The following is a 21,581-nucleotide window of genomic DNA, read 5'->3' on the forward strand; positions in this document are numbered from 1 at the left end:
AATACACGAAGGACAGATGGGCATGGAGAAATGTAAACGCAGAGCCAGAGAGATACTTTATCGGCTATAATGAGATATTCATTTGTAAATGAATAAAAAAAATAAAAATGTACTAAACATGTCAAAAATACCAACCTAAACAGAGAAAAAAACCTATGTTGATAAACAATTAACAGTTAAGGGCATAGTCTAAAGTTAGTGTGGATTTATTTACATATGTAGCTAAAGACTATGTTTTGATTTTGGATTATTATTCTGATTAACTAGAGATTGTTATATTAGAAACTAGTACATCAGAATATGTTTTAATGAGCATAAAATCCATATTGTCCGGGCATGGAATCCCTGATAATGGTCAGCACTTTGATGGACGTGAATTTAAAACATTTGCTTGAGGGTATGGGTTTAAGTACATAACTTCAAATCCCAGGTATTCTTAATCCAGTAGTTTTGTAGAGAACAGTGTGAAAGTTGTTAAATGACTTTTGAAAAAGGCCGCTTGGCAGGAAGTTGAGAACAAGACTCCCTTCTGGCATAGACATGACAAAGGCAAACTAATCTATGAAAGACTGAAATGCTATGAAAAGTCATTGTGGGGACATGGGAGGAAGTTAAAAAACTATTTCCTCCTTAAGAAAATCCCACCACTTGAAAGAGTTCTTAATGTGATGCAAATGTCTGTATAACAACATAAGTAATGGGCCCATTAAACAAAAGTAGATTAAAATGAAGTGACAGTTCAAATATTGATAGGTTATGGTATTAGATAGGTTTAAAAAAGTGAATGGAACATAATGAAATGTCCAAATGACACTACCAATTGTATTACAATATTTTTAAGAAAGGTCAAGTTTTAAACCTAAAGTGTACTGTGTTCCTTTTTAAAAAAGGGAAAAAATAATTTGAAAACTCTATAATAGAGGGACCAATTGTGGCTCCATGGCTAAGGTTATCTTCTGTAGGGGATTAAAGTGGGACATACATTTTTGTTTTTTCTCTCCTTTCAGTGAGAAATTTCAGTGTTCATTTTTAAGTCCTCTGAATTTTCTATGTAGATTTTGTTTGATTTCTTTTCATAATCTTTTTTTTAAATAAAGTGTTTGAAACTGATCTGTTGTTGAAATTCATCCATGGCAGTCTGACTTGTTCTTTGTTTTTGTTAACTGATATATTTTCAAAAGAAATTGTCCATCTAAACAAAAATTGGCAGACAGATAAAACTTCAATAGATTTGGTGCAACAAGCAGACTTTTTTAAAAGTAATTTTAAAGATTAAGGGTCATTTTTTGCCATTATGCATCATTTTGGATGCATGTGAGGCATAAAATCTTCGCATCATATACCACCTTCCAACACATCAAACTACCACATCATACATCTTCAAATAATCTCATTGAGAGGAGGTAGTTTGTTAAAGGGTGTGTCAGACACTGGCATTCATGGGGCAGAGGTAAGGTTGTGGTCCATTTTCTGTGGTGTAAAGGAGTTAGGGCAGTGGCAAGGTGTGATAAGACATTTGCCTATGGGTGAAGGAGCAAAGCTGTCCCATTAGGTGGCTTAACTTTTCATTTCCCTAACTCCCAGTGCTATGCCTTACCAACAACTTCATCCTTTTTCCCTTTTGTAGAGTTAGAGTTTAAAAACAGAAAACTAAAAATAAACAGATTTCAAAAACTTACCATACTTGCATCAACGACCTGCCCTTTGCCAGATTTTGTACGTTCATAGAGGGCCATAATTATACCCATTGCACACATGACACCTCCACCAGCAAAATCAGCCAGAAGATTTACTGGTGCATAAGGATTTTCATCTTTTCTACCAAGTTTCGACAGCACACCTGAAAAACAGTGCAAAAAACACAGACATTTAATCATAAAGTGTATGAACATTAATGTTAGAAAAATGAAAACTAAAGTTTCTTCAATTTATAAACCTTAACCAAGGTAACTATGGAATCCCCTACACGCCAAGAGAATCCTCAGCTAGCGGTTTAAGACAACGTTATGGCCCCTTTACACTGCAGCAGTGACAAAAAAAGGGCTGAAGCAGAGCCAAGGAGCTGACCATTGTTTTTATTTGGGAGGGGGCTTCTAGATTGCTAGCCCTCTTTGCTCCGCTAAACAGCCCCCTTACCTTCATTTTGCTCTCTAGTTTCCCCCATAACCACTCTCTTCCCCCTTAGGGTGACCAGATGTCCCGATTTTATAGGGACAGTCCCGATTTTTGGATCTTTTTCTTATATAGGTTCCTTTTACCCCCCACCCCTGTCCCGATTTTTCACACTTGCTGTCTGGTCACCCTATTCCCCCTCCTCCTGCCAATGGGGCAATGTGGAGTTTATCAGCCTTGCAGCAGAGCCACATTCCTCCTAAGCAGCATACAAATTCAATGCATCCTAAAACACTGCCTGGCACTGATGTATTGTTTAGGTAACTCACACACCAATGTGTGTTTTCTAAAATGCACACAAGCTGACACATGGTGTTAAGAACTCCACTGAGCTTAGGATGCACGCAGAAAGCTTTTCAATAACTAAAATCTGCCATTCAACAGTCCAACTGGTGTCATAAGCACCAGTAGGTGAACATATTAAATCTAATTTGGACTTTCCAGGACAAGTCATTTTTGGGCTACAGCAAACCAAAAACCATAAGGAAAATTATCAAGACATGAGATCACCTCATTTTCTGAGCAGTCACACCTCCCAAATGCCTTGTCTAATTTGCCTTAAACTTGGCAGAAATAATCTATCTGGCATGCCTGTGACATTTCAGGCAGATTGGTTTTATTTTAGAAAATAGACAGTTTGCCAAAAACTAGGATTATCATTTACTTTGGGATGTTCTGGCAAAAGCAGTTTGAGAAATACTAAGGATCACATAAGAAGCGTACTGCTAGATCTGTAAACATTCCATATACTTGTCTGATATTTTTGCCAACAAACTCTGATAAAACTTGATCTGTGGAAAAAAGAGTTAATTGGTGCAAAAACATAGTTTACATTTTCTAATTCAAAGGACCCCCCAAAAAGTGTGTAAAAATACAGGTGTTGCTAGCTGAGGTTTTCTTCTTGCAAAAGGCTGTCCAAGTTACAGTAATAGCTGCCAAGAACCACACAAAATGGTACTGATTAAACTGGATTTAGGAAGAAGAAAATTATTTTAGCAGGCAGTGTGGACTTTGTTCCACGATCCAGCAATCCTGAAGTCAATAACATCACTTTGTTAGCTACTTTCCTCTGGGCTGGCATTCAACATAAGGATATATACAGCACTCAGGCAAGACAGAGCTCACAAAGGGCCTGAATCCTGCAGCTTTCACTTACTTCAATAATCCAGTCTCACACAAGTAAACCTATTGATTTGTAGTTTCATGGGACTAACCATGCAACGATTGCCCAGGTGAGTAAAGGTTGTGGGATTAGGCTCAAAATGAAAAGATAAAACTAAAGACTATCATGAAAATTATATTTACCTTTAAAAAAAAGAAAAAAAACTTTATCTAGGTTTTTCTTCTTTTATACTCTTTTACTAGAAGAAGACAACACTCAGGTAATTTAAACCATGTACACAAAGTACCTGCTAATACAATTCTTAATTAAAGCAAAAATAAAGTTAATCTAATAGGAATGTTAACAGTTTACCTGACAAAGCCAAATAATTGATGTCATGACCTGCAGACTTTGCATATCTTCCTGACTGGCCAAATCCAGTAAGTCTAGCATAGATAAGTTTTGGATTTTCCTGTAGAAGGACCTTTGGACCAAGACCAAGTTTTTCCATGACACCTTAACAGTAAAATAAAATGTTTAATCCCAATCCAAACTTTTGCTTTTAATCTAGATTCAAAACAAACTTGATTTGAAATAAAAAAAACTGTAAAATGTATTAGTCATTATGAACTTGAATTACAGCTAACATGCTGATTAAGTTAAAAAAAAGCCTCACGTACAATAGCCATATTAAAACATGAACTGCTAATATTTTACAAATTAATAATGTACTAAATGTATTTTATATGTTGAATGCACCAAACGTAAATTTAGTGTAAAAGTAGTTTAAATGCACTTTGTTTCTCCCCAATTTCAGACCCCTCATGACCATTCCGACCAACTTCCGCGGCTGTGGACCCCTGAACATACTGTGGCATTTAATTTCAGAAAGGGGAACTATGCAAAAATGAGGAGGTTAATTAAACAGAAATTAAAAGGTACAGTGACTAGAGTGAAATCCTTGCAAGCTGCATGGACACTTTTCAAAGACACCATAATAGAGGCCCAACTTAAATGTAGACCCCAAATTAAAAAACACAGTAAAAGAACTAAAAAAGAGCCACTGTGGCTTAACAACCATGTAAAAGAAGCAGTGAGAGATAAAAAGGTATATTTTAAAAAATGGAAATCAGATCCTAGTGAGGTAAATAGAAAGGAGCATAAACACTGCCAAATTAAGTGTAAAAATGTAAGAAAAGCCAAAAAGGAGTTTGAAGAACAGCTAGCCAAAAACTCAAAAAGTAATAACAAAATGTTTTTTAAGTACATCAGAAGCAGGAAGCAGTGGGACCCCTGGACGATCGAGATACAAAAGGAGCACTTAAAGATGATAAAATCATTGCAGAGAAACTAGATGAATTCTTTGCTTCAGTCTTCATGGCTGAGGATGTTAGGGAGACTCCCAAACCTGAGCCGTCCTTTGTAGGTGACAAATCTGAGGAACTGTCACAGATTGAAGTGTCATTAGAGGAGGTTTGGAATTAACTGATAAACTTTACAGTAACAAGTCACCAGGACCATATGGCATTCACCCAAGGGTTCTGAAAGAACTCAAATGTGAAATTGCGGAACTATTAATTCTGGTTTGTAACCTGTCCTTTAAATCGGCTTCTGTACCTATCTGACTGGAAGATAGCTAATGTAACGCCAATATTTAAAAAGGGCTCTAGAGGTGAGCCTGGCAATTACAGATCGGTAAGTCTAACATCAATACCGGGCAAATTAGTTGAAACAATAGTAAAGAATAAAATTGTCAGACACATAGAAGAACATAACTTGCTGGGCAAAAGTCAACATGGTTTCTGTAAAGGGAAAGCATGTCTTACTAATCTATTAGAGTTCTTTGAAGGGGTCAACAAACATGTGGACAAGGGATATCCAGTGGACATAGTGTACTTACCATATATACCCGTTCATAAGCTGAATTTTTTTAGTAAAAAGGGGAAGAACCAGAGAAGGGGGTCGGCTTATGAACGGGTATAGAGAGGGAGAGGTGGGAGGCAGCCCCTCCCCCCAACAGAGGGAACAAGGAGAGGCAGCACAGCCAGCAGAGCCAGAAGGGAAGAGGCGGGGCCAGAGTCTCTCAGCTTCTCCCCCCAACCTCCAAAGCAGCTGCAACTCCAGGGCTGGCAGGCTGCAGCCGTGCTGCTCGGCCCTGCCCCCCAGAGCAGGCTGTGGCCACGCCGCCCAGCCCGCCGGAGCACTCTGCGGCAGTGCTGCCCGGCCCAGCCCGCTGGAACATGCTGCGGCCGTGCCGCCGGGTCTGGCCTGCCAGAGCAGGCTGCACCCGCACTGCCCAGCCTGCCAGAGCAGCTCCAGCCAGGTCACAGACATCCTCCCCTGGCCCTCCCCAGATAAGGTGGGAAGGGATGGCATGGAGTGATGTGGGGGGTGGTCACAGGGGTTACTCCCCTGACCCCTAGTTTCTTCCTCCAAAAAATTTCCCCACCAGTTGCTGCCCAGCCCATCAGGGTAAGCCGCTGGCGTGCCAGGACACTTTGTTTACTTAGGTTTACTTCTATGTCTGCGGACGCGAGGTAAACAAACCATTTCGGCCTGCCAGTAGCTTATCCCGATGGCCCGGGAGTCAAAATTTCCTGACCCCTGAATTATAGGGTCAGCTTATGAACAGGACATAAAAATTTTCCATTTTTACTTATCCATCTTGGGGGGGCCGGTTTATAAACGAACCGGCTTATGATCGAGTATATACGGTAGATTTCCAGAAAGCCTTTGACAAGGTCCCTCACCAAAGGCTCTTACGTAAATTAAGTGGTCACGGGATAAGAGGGAAGATCCTTTCCTGGATTGAGAACTGGTTAAAGGACAGGGAACAAAGGGTAGGAATAAATGGTAAATTCTCAGAATGGAGAGGGGTAACTAGTGGTGTTCCCCAAGGGTCAGTCCTAGGACCAATTCATAGCTGAATCAAAGAGACAGCTCCCAGGAGGTCATGCACCACAGTAAAAAGAAAGAGGCAAACTTTTTGCTAATACACTCCCCAATATTTACAAGGCTGAACCTCTGGACAATTTTCTCAGGACTGCTTCTGTCTCTTATCAGAATATAGCTCAATGACATTTTCCTTGCTTACCTGCCCAATATAATTCCCCTCTTTCCTTCAGTTTTGGCATAAGACACTCCATTTTATCCTTACGCTAGCCTAGCCATCTACTACTATTACTTTTTCTCTATCATAAAAACAAGAGCAGACGAGGGCAATTATACTCAGCAAATGATTTGCAGAAACTGTACAAAAAAAAGTTTCTTCTGTAGGTTCAAGCTCAAGAAACTTTTGCAAAGTTAAATAAATGTAGGTTTGGTCAGTTTTAATGTACAGGGATGAAAAACGCTGTAAATTCACATTTTGAAAATTTCCCCTCCCTTTAGCGCCCGTCCACCCCCCCAAAAAAAGTGTCTTGTTTTTGTTTGTTTTTTCCAGACAAAATGTTCAAGCTGTGTATAATTTGTAAAATGGACTTTTATCTGTGTTTAGTAAATTACAACTAAACTTTGGTCAGAACTATGTCTGATAAACAGTGCAGACACTGCAGAGCAACACGATCTTATATGGAAGGGAAAGGAGAAATACTGGATTCTTAAAATTGCTTTCATACCTTCTTCCACATCACATTTTATGAATGGAAATTCCCCAAATTACCGGTAATCTATAAAATCACAACTCTATCATCCTTCAACTCCTTGAAGACCCAATTCTAGCATGACACTGACTGGAAAGTGTCAACTGGTAATGGCTAGGCAGAGAAGCAGAGAGATTTGCTGGTATGTATGTATGTATTTAATAATATACACCGCTACCTCGATATAACGCAACCCGATATAACACAAATTCGGATATAACGGAGTAAAACAGTGCTCGGGGGGGGGGGGGCTGTGCACTCCGGTGGATCAAAGCAAGTTCAATATAACGCGGTTTCACCTATAATGCAGTAAGATTTTTTGGCTCCCGAGGACAGCGTTATATCGAGGTAGAGGTGTATATAATTATACAGATCTGGATCTTCAAATTTCCACCTGACCTGAAAGATGAACTCCACTGAATAACAGAAAATTCCTAAACAAAAAGAAATCCATCCCCTTCCTGCAAAAATGAAATGTTGAGGTTCCATGACTGTATATTATAAATACAAATTGGATCCACCCACATGAAACCATACTGATGAAGCTTTGCATCTGCATAAATGCAGTTGAAGGATCAAAGTCTCAGATCTTAATCTGGAAATAACCAATCTTAGCTCTGTCAGTGTTAACTCAGGATTGTAAAGCACTTTCAACATGGAGACGTATTATGAAGTTAAAAACATACCCATTTATAGACACCTTTACTACCACCGAAGTTATAATACAGCCTCACAAAACTGTTGTGAAAATTTACTAGATAAGGCACAAAATTTATTTGCTTGCTCTTACCACGACAGACAGATTTTCAAAAGCCCAACTCCAACAGATATCACAAAGAAACTAAGTGAAAGCCAATGGGATTTGGATGCCTAACTGCTCTTTGTGCCATTTAAAATCTTCCCATATATCACTTGGGCCCAAATCCTACAACTGGCTCTATGCCTGAAGATCCAAATCAGCGCTGAGCCAATTTCAGGACCAGGTCCATGAGATGCATTATCTAGCTATAGAATTACAAGGAACCGCAGATGGAATTTTACACTTAATAAGACACTAGTCTCAACTCATATTTGCACCCATATTTAAATTTTGTAACAAAGTTTTTACAAAACCAAAGGGCAATAGAAATTTCCATTATATTAACTGTAAGATTCCAATTGAATTTGTCACTTTTAACCAAACAATCCCATGGAAACCCAAACATTTCAACACAGAAAATGTGAAACTACAAATTAAAATGAAATTGGATTTATTGATTTCCACTGTACAGTCTATGAGAAAAAAAACACACAACACATCAAAAACCAGGAATACATAGAGAAAAAGCACACCAGACTTATGAAGTTCCCAGTTTTAATGCTCACAGGTGTTATTAGTTATGCAGGTAAATGTGCTTATTTACAATGATTGATGTTTAAAATGATATAGTGACCCTTTAGTCCTAAATCTGGTATGGCCAGAACACAGAACATAAGAATGGCCGTACTGGGTCAGACCAAAGGTCCATCTAGCCCAGTATCCTGTCTACCGACAGTGGCCAATGCCAGGTGCCCCAGAGAGTGTGAACCCAACAGGCAATGATCAAGTGATCTCTCTCCTGTCATCCATCTCCACCCTTTGACAAACAGAGGCTAGGAACACCATTCCTTACCCATCCTGGCTAATAGCCATTAACAGACTTAACCTCCATGAATTTATCCAGTTCTCTTTTAAACGCTGTTATAGTCCTAGCCTTCACAACCTCCTCAGGCAAGGAGTTCCACAAGTTGACTGTGCGCTGTGTGAAGAAGAACTTCCTTTTATTTGTTTTAAACCTGCTGCCCATTAATTTCATTTGGTGGCCCCTAGTTCTTATATTATGGGAACAAGTAAATAACTTTTCCTTATTCACTTTCTCCACACCGCTCATGATTTTATATACCTCTATCATACCCCCCCTTAGTCTCCTCTTTTCCAAGCTGAAAAGTCCTATCCTCTTTAATCTCTCCTCATATGGGACTCGTTCCAAACCCCTAATCATTTTAGTTGCCCTTTTCTGAACTTTTTCTAATGCCAGTATATCTTTTTTGAGATGAGGAGACCACATCTGTACGCTGTATTCAAGATGTGGGCGTACCATGGATCTATATAAGGGCAATAAGATATTCTCTATCCCTTTTATAATGATTCCTAACATCCTGTTTGCTTTTTTGACTGCTGCTGCACACTGCGTGGACGTCTTCAGAGAACTGTCCACGATGACTCCAAGATCTCTTTCCTGATTAGTTGTAGCTAAATTAGCCCCCATCATGTTGTCTGTATAGTTGGGGTTATTTTTTCCAATGTGCATTGCTTTACATTTATCCACGTTAAATTTAATTTGCCATTTTGTTGCCCACTTAGTTTTGTGAGATCTTTTTGAAGTTCTTCACAGTCTGCTTTGGTCTTAACTATCTTCAGCAGTTTAGTATCATCTGTAAACTGTGCCACCTAACTTTTTACCCCTTTCTCCAGATCATTTATGAATAAGTTGAATAGGATTGGTCCTAGGACTGACCCTTGGGGGACAGCACTTGTTATCCTTCTCCATTCTGAGAATTTACCATTTATTTCTACCCTTTGTTCCCTGCCTTTTAACCAGTTCTCAATCCATGAAAGGACCTTCCCTCTTATCCCAACACAGCACATGAACACTTCAGTGAATCCTTAATATTTAATACAGAATTGCAGCCCTAAAGGAACAATAGGCGTCAGCATGTGATATGCAACTTGAAGCTGAGACTCCTGCTAAAACTTGCCATATTTGTGGATCAAGGGCTTAGGAAAGAACAGAGCATGCTGGACCTGTTGTCTCCACAGAAACAGCACCTCCATATTAAAAACTAATGCCCCAGACATACAAAGCCTTACACGTTTGATAAACTGTACACACTGGGAGTACAAGTGTTTACGCCATTGAAAAGTGTAAGCATGTCTTTGCAGGGTCAAGGCCGAAGCATGCCACAATTTGCCCATTATACATCCATTGGGGTCATCCACGGGCTCCAGGACAATCGTCAAAGTTGTTTGAGGCTTAATGGGCCATTGTTTGGATAGGATACTTTAACCTTAAACTCTCTTCTGTGGGTTGCTGTGTCCCATAAATCTGGGTTTGCCCCATGGCATTTGCACCAACCACACTATTTTGCATCCAGCCAGGTGAGAGCTGTCATTCCCTGACAGCACATCTGATCTCCCAAGTGGGGCAACACTATCTGACTACTGCCCTCTATTCACCTGTCTTTCCTCCTCTACAGCAGCACCATCCCCAACTTTACCCCGGCACCAAGCCCCCATTCTGCCTCTTCTCCCCTGCAGAGCACCCCCAGAATCTCTTCCCTGGCACAGCACCCCCATCTCTGATCCACCAGACACACCCAAGCTTTGCATCCTAGTACTCTCCAGTCAGCAGTACCCCTCCCCCCAGCAGCACCCATACCCCTCCCCCCAAACCCTGCCCCCAGGGATCCTCCCCCCAAACCCTGCCCCCAGGTACCCTCCCCCAGCAGCACCCGAACCCCTCCCCCCAAACCCTGCCCCCAGGTGCCCTCCCCCAGCAGCACCCGAACCCCTCCCCCCAAACCCTGCCCCCAGGTGCCCTCCCCCAGCAGCACCCAAACCCCTCCCCCCAAACCCTGCACCCAGGTGCCTTCCCCCAGCAGCACCCAAACCCCTCCCCCCAAACCCTGCCCCCAGGTGCCCTCCCCCAGCAGCACCCGAACCCCTGCCCCCAAACCCTGCCCCCAGGTGCCTTCCCCTTGCCGGCGGCAGCCGCCCCCTCCTCTCCCCTCAGACCCTGCGACCCCAGGCCCAGACCGGCCGCTCACCGTGGCGGAAGGGCTCCACGAGCACGTCCGCCCGCAGGCAGAGCCTCCTCAGCGCCGCCGCTCCGGGGCCCTGCTTCAGGTCGAGCGCCAGGGAGCGCTTGCCCCGGCCCTGCACGTCGGTGTTCATGGCCGAGCGGGGGGAGCGATCCACCCGCACCACCTGCGCCCCGAAGTCGGCCAGGATCATGCCGCAGAGCGGGGAGGGCGCCAGGCCCGCTAGCTCCAGCACCCGCACCCCGCTCAGGGCCATGGCTGCCCCGCGCTCCGCGGCCTCCTGCCGAGCGCCGAAACATCGAGCGGCCGCCGCGGCGCGGCCCGGCCCCCTCCGGGCCAGAAACCCGGCGGTCAACGGCCCCATCCGGCTCCCGCGTGGTCCCCTCCCCCAGCCGGGGACAGGGGAGGGGACCCCTCAGCAGGGGGGTGGGACTGGGGACACTCAGCCCAGGGATGGGGGGAAGGGAGGAATGGGGACACTCAGCACAGGGATGGGGGGAAGGGGGGAATGGGGACACTCAGCACAGGGATTGGGACTGGGGACACTCAGCACAGGGATTGGGCAAATGGGGACACTCAGCACAGGGGGGGGGGGGAATGGGGACACTCAGCACAGGGATGGGGGAGGGGTGGGAATGGGGACACTCAGCACAGGGGTGGGGGGGAATGGGGACACTCAGCACAGGAATGGGGGGAAGGGAGGAATGGGGACACTCAGCACAGGAATGGGGGGAGGGGTGGGAATGGGGACACTCAGCACAGGGATGGGGGAGGGGTGGGAATGGGGACACTCAGCACAGGGATGGGGGGAGGGGTGGGAATGGGGACACTCAGCACAGGGATGGGGGAGGGGTGGGAATGGGGACACTCAGCACAGGGATGGGGGGGTAATGGGGACACTCAGCACAGGAATGGGGGGAGGGGTGGGAATGGGGACACTCAGCACAGGGATGGGGGAGGGGTGGGAATGGGGACACTCAGCACAGGGATGGGGGGGTAATGGGGACACTCAGCACAGGAATGGGGGGAGGGGTGGGAATGGGGACACTCAGCACAGGGATGGGGGAGGGGTGGGAATGGGGACACTCAGCACAGGGATGGGGGGGTAATGGGGACACTCAGCACAGGAATGGGGGGAGGGGTGGGAATGGGGACACTCAGCACAGGGATGGGGGAGGGGTGGGAATGGGGACACTCAGCACAGGGATGGGGGGGTAATGGGGACACTCAGCACAGGAATGGGGGGAGGGGTGGGAATGGGGACACTCAGCACAGGGATGGGGGAGGGGTGGGAATGGGGACCCTCAGCACAGGGATGGGGGGGTAATGGGGACACTCAGCACAGGAATGGGGGGAGGGGTGGGAATGGGGACACTCAGCACAGGGATGGGGGAGGGGTGGGAATGGGGACACTCAGCACAGGGATGGGGGGGTAATGGGGACACTCAGCACAGGAATGGGGGGAGGGGTGGGAATGGGGACACTCAGCACAGGGATGGGGGAGGGGTGGGAATGGGGACACTCAGCACAGGGATGGGGGGGTAATGGGGACACTCAGCACAGGAATGGGGGGAGGGGTGGGAATGGGGACACTCAGCACAGGGATGGGGGAGGGGTGGGAATGGGGACACTCAGCACAGGGATGGAAGGGGGAGCGGGGCCCCTCAGCTCAGGGATGGGAGAAATGGGGATACTCAGCAGAAGGGGGAACGACAGCACACAGAATGGGAGGTACGGGGCTCCAGGGAGCAGGGCCCCTTTCTATTGAAGCTGCTTCTGTGGTTCCCCCCATGATGTAGTATTTTATGTATTGTATGGCCTTTAAACCAGATTTTGTACTTTTGGATAATCTAAGCACTACACCCAGATGTACAGACACTCTTTTCTTAACCCGTGTATTATATCATTTTAACATTAGCTTTAATAACATTTTTAAATCTGAGCCACTCTCACTCTTTGGAGTCTGTAGCGACAGTGCTGTCCTATGACCCAGGGCAGGGCCATTACAGGATTGAGAACATGGAGATCCCACACTCATGGGAGTTTTTAGAAAGATAAATGTTGAGTTCTTTATGTTTGCCCTTTAGGTTCTGAGCTTTTGGGGTAAGTGGTAAGCCAGGATTTTTTTTTCTTTAGTAATGAGGACTAAACCTTTTTTGAAAAAGGCCAAGATTCTCATGTAATCGTAGATAGGATTACATGACCTAGCTCAGTGGTTTTCAAACTGCAGGTCGTGACCCAGTACTGGGTTGCAGAGTGTAAGGAACACGTAAGGGTCATGGCGCCTGTGGTCAGCACTGCTGACCGGGCTGTTAAAAGTCCCATTGACAGCGCTGTTTGGCTAAGGCAGGCTAGTCCCTACCAGTTCTGACACCATGCTGAGCCCTGGAAGCGGCCAGCAGCAGGTCTGGCTCCTAGGCGGGGCAGCCACAGGGCTCCATGCACTACCCCCACCCCAAGGATGAGCTCCACACTCCCATTGGCCGGAAACCGGCCAATGGAAGCTGGGGGTGGGGCTGTGCCTGCGGGCGAGAGCCACGCGGAGCTGCTTGCGTGCCTCCGTCCAGGAGACAGACCTGCTGCTGGCTGCTTCTGGGGCGTAGCGCGGTCCACAGTGCCAGGACAGGCAGGAAGCCTGCCTTAGCACCACTGCTAACTGGGAGCTGCCTGAGGTAAGCCCATGCCCCAATCCCTTACCCCAGCTCTGAGCCCCCCTGAAACCCAGAGCCAGGGCTGGCTCCAGGCACCAGCACAGCAAGCAGGTGCTTGGGGCAGCCAACGGAAAGAGGCGGCACATCCGGTTCTTCGGCAGTGGGTCCCTCAGTCCCTCTTGGCGGGAAGGACCTGCCGCCGAAGAATGAAGTGGCGGCGGTAGAGCTGTTGCCGAAGTGCTGCCGATCGTGGCTTCCCCCCCACCCCTGCTGCTTGGGGCAGCAAAAACGCTGGAGCCGGCCATGCCCAGAGTCCCTTCCCGCACCCCAAACCCCTCATCCCTGGCCCTGCCCCACAGCCCTCACCCCTGCACCCCAATCCCCAGCCCTGAGCCCCTCCCACACCCCAAACACCTCATCCCAAGCTCCGTTTGGGTCACGGGCATCAACTATTTTCTTCAACTGGGTCGCCAGAAAAAAAAGTTTTAAAACCACTGACCTAGATAATCACAAGCTTTGGCAATACTATATCATTCCCATTTTATACATGGCAAGTTAGGGCATAGCATCCAGGGTTTGACTTATTCTGCACAGGGTGCTGGCATGCACACTGACTTGCTGCATGGACCATACTACAATGCACTAAAAGTTACTGAGAGCAGGAGTATGTCAACGTGCACAACAGAACTCTTCATGCACTCCAGCAGCTGTTACTGCACAGCAGGCTAGAACGCATAGCTTCACACCCTGGCAGGGCCGGTTTTGGGGTGGGCTGTAGGGGCCCTGCCCAGGTCAGGCTGCCCAAGGGGGCGCCGTGCGCAGGGTTTGGATTCCAACCTGACCTGCTGCCAAGAGCCAGCTGGGCTGACGGAGGTGGCATGGCAGGCAGGGGAGCAGCAGCGTGGGGAGGGGGAGAGACCCAAGCTGCAGGGGGCAGTTGGACGACCAGCCATCGAGCCTCTGCCCTGTTCCACATGTGCAGCCGCTGCTGTTCCTGTCCACCCCAGCTCCCGTTCGTCCCTGGAGTTGCTCCTGGCCCTGAGTGTCGGCCTGTCTGTTCTGCGGGGGGAGTGGGGCAGGGGGCTGATGGCAGGGTGTACCCCTCCCAAAAAGCTGGGGTGGTGTTAGCAGCTCAGGAGGGAGGTGCAGGGGGTAGGAGTGATGGGGTGCAGGGATTGGGGCACAGGAGAGGAATGCAGGGGGTGGGGTGAAGGGGGCACAGTGCAGGGGTTAGGGGCTCAGGAGGGAGGTACAAGGGGTAGGAGTGCAGGGGTTAGGGGCACAGGAGGGGGCAGGTGTTGGGGTGAAGGGAGCATGCATAGTGCAGGGGTTAGGGGCGCAAGAGGGGAGTGAAGGGTTTGAGGTGAAGGGGCACATACAGTGTAGGGGTTTGGGGCACAGGAGGGGAGTGCAGGGGTTGAGGTGAAGGGGGCACAGTGCAGGGGTTAGGAGCTCAGGCGGGAGGGAGGTGCAGTAAGAGTGAAGGGGTGCAGGATTGGGGCACAGGAGGGGAGTGAAGGGGGTGGGGTGAAGGGGGCACAGTGCCAAGGTTAGGGGCACAGGAGGGGCAGAGGGGAGTGAAGTGGGTGTAGGGATTAGGGGCACAGGATGGGGAGCAGGCATTAGGGGTGAAGGGAACACAGTGCAGTGGTTAGTGGGGGAAGGGAGGGTGGGGAGCCCATGGGGGCAATAGAGGGGTGCCACGCCCTTGGGGGCTAAGAACACCAAAATCCACATTTGCCCAGGGTGCCATTTTCCCTAAGGCCGGCCCTGCACCCTGGATTGCGACGCACTAACTTAAGGTGTAGACGAGCCTTGAGCAAGGTTCCCAACATCACACAGGAACTGTGGAGCAGAGCAGAGAATTAAATCCAGGTCTCCCTGCTTCTACACAAATCTGACTCTATTTCTTTTGCTTCTGCAGCTGTGCCCGTGAGGGCCAGTTCCTACACACCGGTGGAGAACCTCCATCAAATGAGGCGAGCTCCTACACACCGGCGGAGCACCTCCGTCAGATGAGGCGAACAAGGAGGAGTTAGGGAGGACATGTTTCATGAATTGCTGCAATCATCAGATCAGGCAGATAGCGAGCACAGACATGGAGAGAGACAATAAATGAGCAACTAGAAATGGATAGCCAGGAGAGGAGACAGGGGCAGGAGTGGACAATAAAGCTCATGGAAGAGCAGAGATGCTGAGGTCTCTGATTATGCTGCAGCTGGAGCACATGCGTCAACTGTAGATCTGCCTTCCTTGCCCTCCCCAAACTCCCCACACACATTCCTGGCCCATCACAGTATCCCTTGCACTCCACCCCTAGGGACATTTTCCATAATGACAGCTAGACTTACAGGCAGCTCTTAGATCCTTCAGAGAGTGCTACTCATTGTCATGTCCCTTGTAAGAAATGCTAATCGTGTATTGCTGTTTAATAATAATGTAGTCTTACACAGACAGTGATTCTTTATTTGTGCCCTACACCAGGCACACAGAAATTCATACATATGCAGACCACAGTTAGCGCTCAGGCAGGAATCATTACCGGGGTTATTCAAGGTGGCAAGTAAACAATGCCTGGCTCAATTCATTACTAAAAGACACATTACTGGGGCTCATTGTCAAAACGCTGCTTCAAAATGAATGGCCCCCCTGTTGAGCCCCTATAATAGCCCTGGAGTCTGGCTGCTCAAAATCAGAGGCCAGGTTATCCACCTCTATGCTCCACCCCTGGAGAAACTTTTCCCCCCTGGCTTCACAAATGTTATATAGAGCACAGCAGGCTGCTATGACCATGGGAATATTTTCCTTATTGAGGTCTAAACTGTCAAAAAGGCAGTGCCAGCAACCCTGTCATCTGCCAGATGAACATTCTATGGTCATTCTGCACCTGCTAAGCCTGTTGTTGAAGTGCTCCTTCCTGCTGACAAGGTTTCTGGTGTAAGGCTTCATTAGCCACAGGAGTAAGGGGTAGGCTGGGTCTCCCAGAATCACTATGGGCATTTCCACATCTCCTATTCAAATCTTCTGCTCTAGAAAGAAAGTCCCTGCATGCTGCTTTCTAAACAGGCCAGTGTTCCTGAATATGCATGAATCATGCACCGACTATTCATGTCAGTGAAACAACCCCAGTGAGCCACCAGCGCCTGCAATACCATAGAGAAGTAGTCCTGTCTATTGATGTTCTCTCAAGATGGTCTGGGGCCAAAATTGGGATGTGTGCGCCATCTATCGCCCGGATGTAGCTAGGGAATCCCATTGCTGCAAAGCCATCCACTATTTCCTGCTCAGTGCCCAGCATCACAGCCCTTCGTAGCAGGAGGAGATTAATGGCCCTGCACACTTGCATCACTGCAACCCCCATGGTGGACTTCCCAACTCCAAATTGATTTGCGACTCACCAGAAGCAGTCTAGAGTTGCCAGCTTCCACACAATGATCACCACGTGCTTTCCCACCCTTAGGGCTGCTCTCATTTTGGTGTCCTTGAACCACAGGGAGGGTGTGAGCTCCGCACACAGTTCAAGGAAGGTGGCTTTGCACATACAAAAGTACTGCAGCCACTACTTGTCATCCCATACCTGCATCACAATCTGATCCCACCATTCGATGCTTGTTTCCTGAGCCCAATAGCGATGGTCCACCTTGTGCAGCTGTTCTGTGAATGCCAACATCAATCTTGAATTGTTTCTTTCCATGGCACACAGCAGGGCAGCACAGACTCCTGTTCCATGGATCAGGATCAACTGGCTTGTATTCATAACGCTCATCACAAGACTGGTGAGCAGTGCAGGATCCATGCTTTCAAGCAGAGATGGTGGATTCAAAGGTTACAGGGGCAGTTGAAAAACGGTGCGAAACACAGTCGGAAGCCTTAGGATTTATGGGACAGAGAAAACTGCATAATAGGGGCAGTGATCACATACCCATGATGCACTGTAATCTATTACCAGAACTCCTAGCAGGAGAGGGTGACAGTGGGATAGCTACCCAGGGTGTACTGCTCTCTCTGTTGGTGTTAGAGCATGAATTGTGGATGCGCTCCATCGACACAAGGAGCGTTGTGTGAACATGCACAAGTGATGTAATTACAGCAGCTTAGGATTGTCAATGTAACTTAAGTTGACTTACCTCTGTAGTTTAGACATGGTCTAGGAGGTCACATCAATATTGGTGTATGTATTTTCCCTTATGGAAAAGGTGTAACAAATCATACCACAAACAAACACTGCGTATTTATAACGAGTATTGTATTAATTAGTACCTGAGGAGCAAAGTGTGGAGCAGAGCACAGAACAGATTTTTTTAAAAGGTCAAATAACTTTTGAAAAACTTCATAAAGGAGTGATTTTGGAAATCTTATTCTCACTGTATCAACTTAATTTCCATCAAACTACCATGAAAAATTCAAACAGTGCTCGCCCTTTACATTCTCTGATTCCTTTTTTTTTTTTCCTTCTCTCATTTCAATGAGGTTCTTACAAAATAAAGATTTAATCCTCCTGTTTAACTGGGGAACGTGTGTCTCAAACTTAGCTATATGGTGTCATGACCTGTGCCTCCATAACAACCTGGTGAGCAGTTACATGTAAACAGAAATGTAAGTCAGTTGACATACATGATGAGGATATATTTTGACAGGAATCTCCCGTTTTAGACTTTCTTTGGTTGGTTGGTTTTTAATGCCAGGTAGACTAATCCTGAATTCAGGCCATCATCATAACAGACAAAAAAAAACCCCACAATCTCTATAAAGTTTGTCTAGATCAGGTGCAGTGATTAAGTCACTCATGCCATGCTGTATAAAACTCTTCCCTTTATGATTAATAAGCCTTTGTTTCTTTTAACTTTTAAACAGTCTTTTGAAACTCGTTTACAAATCTTTCTGAAGTCATTGTTTAATATTTGTAGGTAAACTGGTTAATTCAGAGTTTGTTTCAGAAAGGCCATTTAGGGCACTAGTATAATTAAATGATCTTTGTTCATCCAACTCCTGAACACTGGGGAGAAGTTTTGTTTTAATTAAAACATCAAAACAAATTCAAGCAAAGATGATCAGTCATCTATTTGTACAGTGTAACAAAGAACAAAGGAATATATACATGACAGAAATCTCAAAGAAAGTCCATCAATTTAAAATATTTAAAAACCTTTGTGTCCGTGTGATTTTTTATATTCTGTTTTCATGGTACTATATTTATTTTTTGTTGTCCATGTATCCCATATTAATACTGATTTCAGTTTATATATTATTGAAAACATATGGGAAGAACCATGCGTGCCACATAAGCCAATTATATTTTTAAGTAGATTCCTTATTTATTATGATGTCAAAGAAATTTTCCTGTATCAACTCCTAACTCTCTGTAAATATATGCAGAAAACTTTGTTCTGCTCCATCTACAGAGTATTTTCCATAAATGAGTTCATCCCACTTTCTATTTTTCAATTTGGTTTTAAATGAGTTTTGCTTGAGACCATATGTTCTCTGTAGCCACATTATTAGAAGGTGAGGATAGAAGGGAGATAGGAAAAGAGTCAGTGCTCTGAGAAATCCTTATTTTGCCCATTGCATCTGTGTATTTTGCAACGGCTAGCCAGAACTGTTTCATTTGACTGTTCTTCATGCTCCTCCTTGGACTTTTACTCTGAAGCATTTTACGTAGATGCAGCTTGCCAGGATCTCTGCTGGACATAGAGAAAAGTTGCTAACTGATGGAGATTAATCAAGGACAGAGACCGCTAAGGGCTTGTCTACACTGGCACTTTACAGCGCTGCAACTTTCTCGCTCAGGGGTGTGAAAAAACATTCCCCCAAGCGCAGCAAGTTTCAGCGCTGTAAAGCGCCAGTGTAGACAGTGCACCAGCGTTGGGAGCCGCGCTCCCAGCGCTTGTTGCTATGCCTCTCGTGGAGGTTGTTTTTTTAGAGCGCTTTCCCCAGTGCTCTGCTGCAATTACACAAGGCACGTTAAAGCGCTGCAGCAACAGCACTTTAACATTGCCAGTGTAGACTAGCTCTAAGATTCAAGCTCTTGCATATTCAAAGGTAATTGTGCTTCATTTATTTTGTTAGTTCAGTACATAATCCCTGCATTTTACAGGTATTTTGGCATATGTGGAAGAAAACTAGCATTTGATTTAAAAAAACAAAACAAAAATTCACTTGACTTTATAGTCAAAGGTTCTCCCTCCCCCAGCTATAAGCCACAAAGGAAGATCATGTTTGAAATACAACTGGTTTCATTATCTTTTTAAAACAAGCTCTTACGAAACATTGGTTTAACACGAAGCTTAGCTGAATTGGCAGTTTCCATCTGAAACAACTTGTTAAGCTGTTGACTTCCCGGAGAACAGGCTGCAGGGAACCATGACATGGTCAAAAGCAACAGAGGGTCCTGTGGCACCTTTAAGACTAACAGAAGTATTGGGAGCATAAGCTTTCGTGGGTAAGAACCTCACTTCTTCAGATGCAAGTGAGGTTCTTACCCACGAAAGCTTATGCTCCCAATACTTCTGTTAGTCTTAAAGGTGTCACAGGACCCTCTGTTGCTTTTTACAGATTCAGACTAACACGGCTACCCCCCGATGCATGACATGGTCAGTTTAACAGACTTGGGTACAGAAGAATTTTTCACTTGTCTTTTGACAAATGGAATTGTATGACTATGATGACTGTTTTAATAGTTGGGCCTACAAATTTACCCCACTTGTGAACTAACTGTGGGAAAGTGTAATAGTTAATAAACTTTTATGCAATAACCCCTAACAATAAATACTGATGCAGAAAGGAGACAAAAACTGAATTAGTCCAGACAAAAGAAGGCCAACTTGGAACTCCAGGACTGTGATAAGAGATCTGTGTGACCAGAAGTCAATGAACCAAAACTGTTGTGTCAGAAATTAAGCCTATTGGTGGACAAAGTAATGAGGGGATGGGCTATTCCACCCATCACTTCCTTTTGGGGTCGTTACAAGAAAAAAAATTGGAAAGACGATAGTAGGGGGAGGTAAATGCTAACTGGTTGTGAGATAAGAGAAGGGGAAGGGGCGAGCTTCATCATCACAGCTGCCAGCCTGGACCAGCTTCTGCAATCTAACATGAGGCCATTGTACCTTCTTTATCCTAATCCTGAGAAGTGTCCTGAAAAGGTCAGGGCAGAGAGAGGGAGCCAGAGGAGACCACCACCACCACTGGCTAAATCCCAAATACCACCTGGTATAGAATCATAGGGTTAGAAGGGACCACAAGGGTCATCTAGTCTAACCTCCTGCCAATAGGCAGGATTTGTTGTGTCTAAACCATTCAAGACAGGTGATTATCCAGCCTCCTTTTGGAAATCTCCAGTGATGGAGCTTCCACAACCTCCCTAGGCAGTCTGTTCCTACTGTTCGTACAATTAGGAAAATGTTTCCTGAAATTTAATCTAAATCTGCTATGCTATAATTTGAACCCATTGCCTCTTGCCTACCCTTTTTGGCAAGAGAACAACATTTATCCATCTTTTTGTAGTATTTGAAGACCACTATCATGTTCCCACTTAATCTCCTCTTTTCCAAAGTAAACACACAGTTCCTTCAGCCTTTTCTCATATGGCTTGTATTTCATCCCTTTGATCATCTTTGTTGCTCACTTCTGGATTCTTTCCAGGTTCTCTACATCCTTGCTATACACTGGTGACCAAAATTGGCGATAGTACTCTAGCTGAGGCCTGACCAGTGCCAAGTAGAACAGTACTATCACCTCCCCTGATTTGCATGCTATGCCTCTGTTATGCAACCTAAAATTGCATTTGGTTCTTTTTACAACAGCATCGCATTGTTGACTCATGGCAAGATTGTGATCCACCACAACTCCCAGATCATTCTCAGCAGCGCTGCTGCCAAGCCAGTTATCTCCCATATCTGTATTTGTGCATTTGGTTTTTCTTCCCTAAGCATAGCACCTTACATTTGTCTTTGTTGAATTTCATTTTGTTATCTACAGCCCAGTTCTCCAATTTATCAAGATCCCTCTGAACTTTAGCTGTATCTTCCAAAGTGTTGGCAACTTCCCTAGCTTTGTGTCATGCTAATTTGATCAGTATGCTCTCTATTCCTACATCCAGGTCTTTAATAAAGATGTTAAACACTGGATCCAGAACAAATCCTGGTGGAACCCCACTTGAGACCTTCCTCCAAT

General features: G+C 45.7%; 1 protein-coding gene across 2 annotated transcripts in view; it reads right to left on the reverse strand.

The window, feature by feature from the left end:
- Window positions 1-11,170, reverse strand: part of AMACR (alpha-methylacyl-CoA racemase) — a 37,633-nt gene extending 26,463 nt beyond the window's left edge. Inside the window, exons 1-3 of one of the 2 annotated variants that reach the window (XM_065598838.1) lie at window positions 10,762-11,165; window positions 3,647-3,790; window positions 1,680-1,840 (exon numbers count right to left, since the gene is read on the reverse strand). In XM_065598838.1, coding sequence (XP_065454910.1) covers window positions 1,680-1,840; window positions 3,647-3,790; window positions 10,762-11,119 — 663 coding nt within the window. In that variant the 5' untranslated portion in view covers window positions 11,120-11,165. Of the gene's footprint in view, window positions 1-1,679; window positions 1,841-3,646; window positions 3,791-10,761 lie in introns of both variants that reach the window. The other variant, XM_065598839.1, reaches the window with a different exon arrangement.
- Window positions 11,171-21,581: the final 10,411 nt, after the last annotated feature.

Source organism: Chrysemys picta, chromosome 6 (assembly GCF_011386835.1).
Source record: "Chrysemys picta bellii isolate R12L10 chromosome 6, ASM1138683v2, whole genome shotgun sequence".
NCBI classification, from domain to species: Eukaryota; Metazoa; Chordata; order Testudines; family Emydidae; genus Chrysemys; species Chrysemys picta.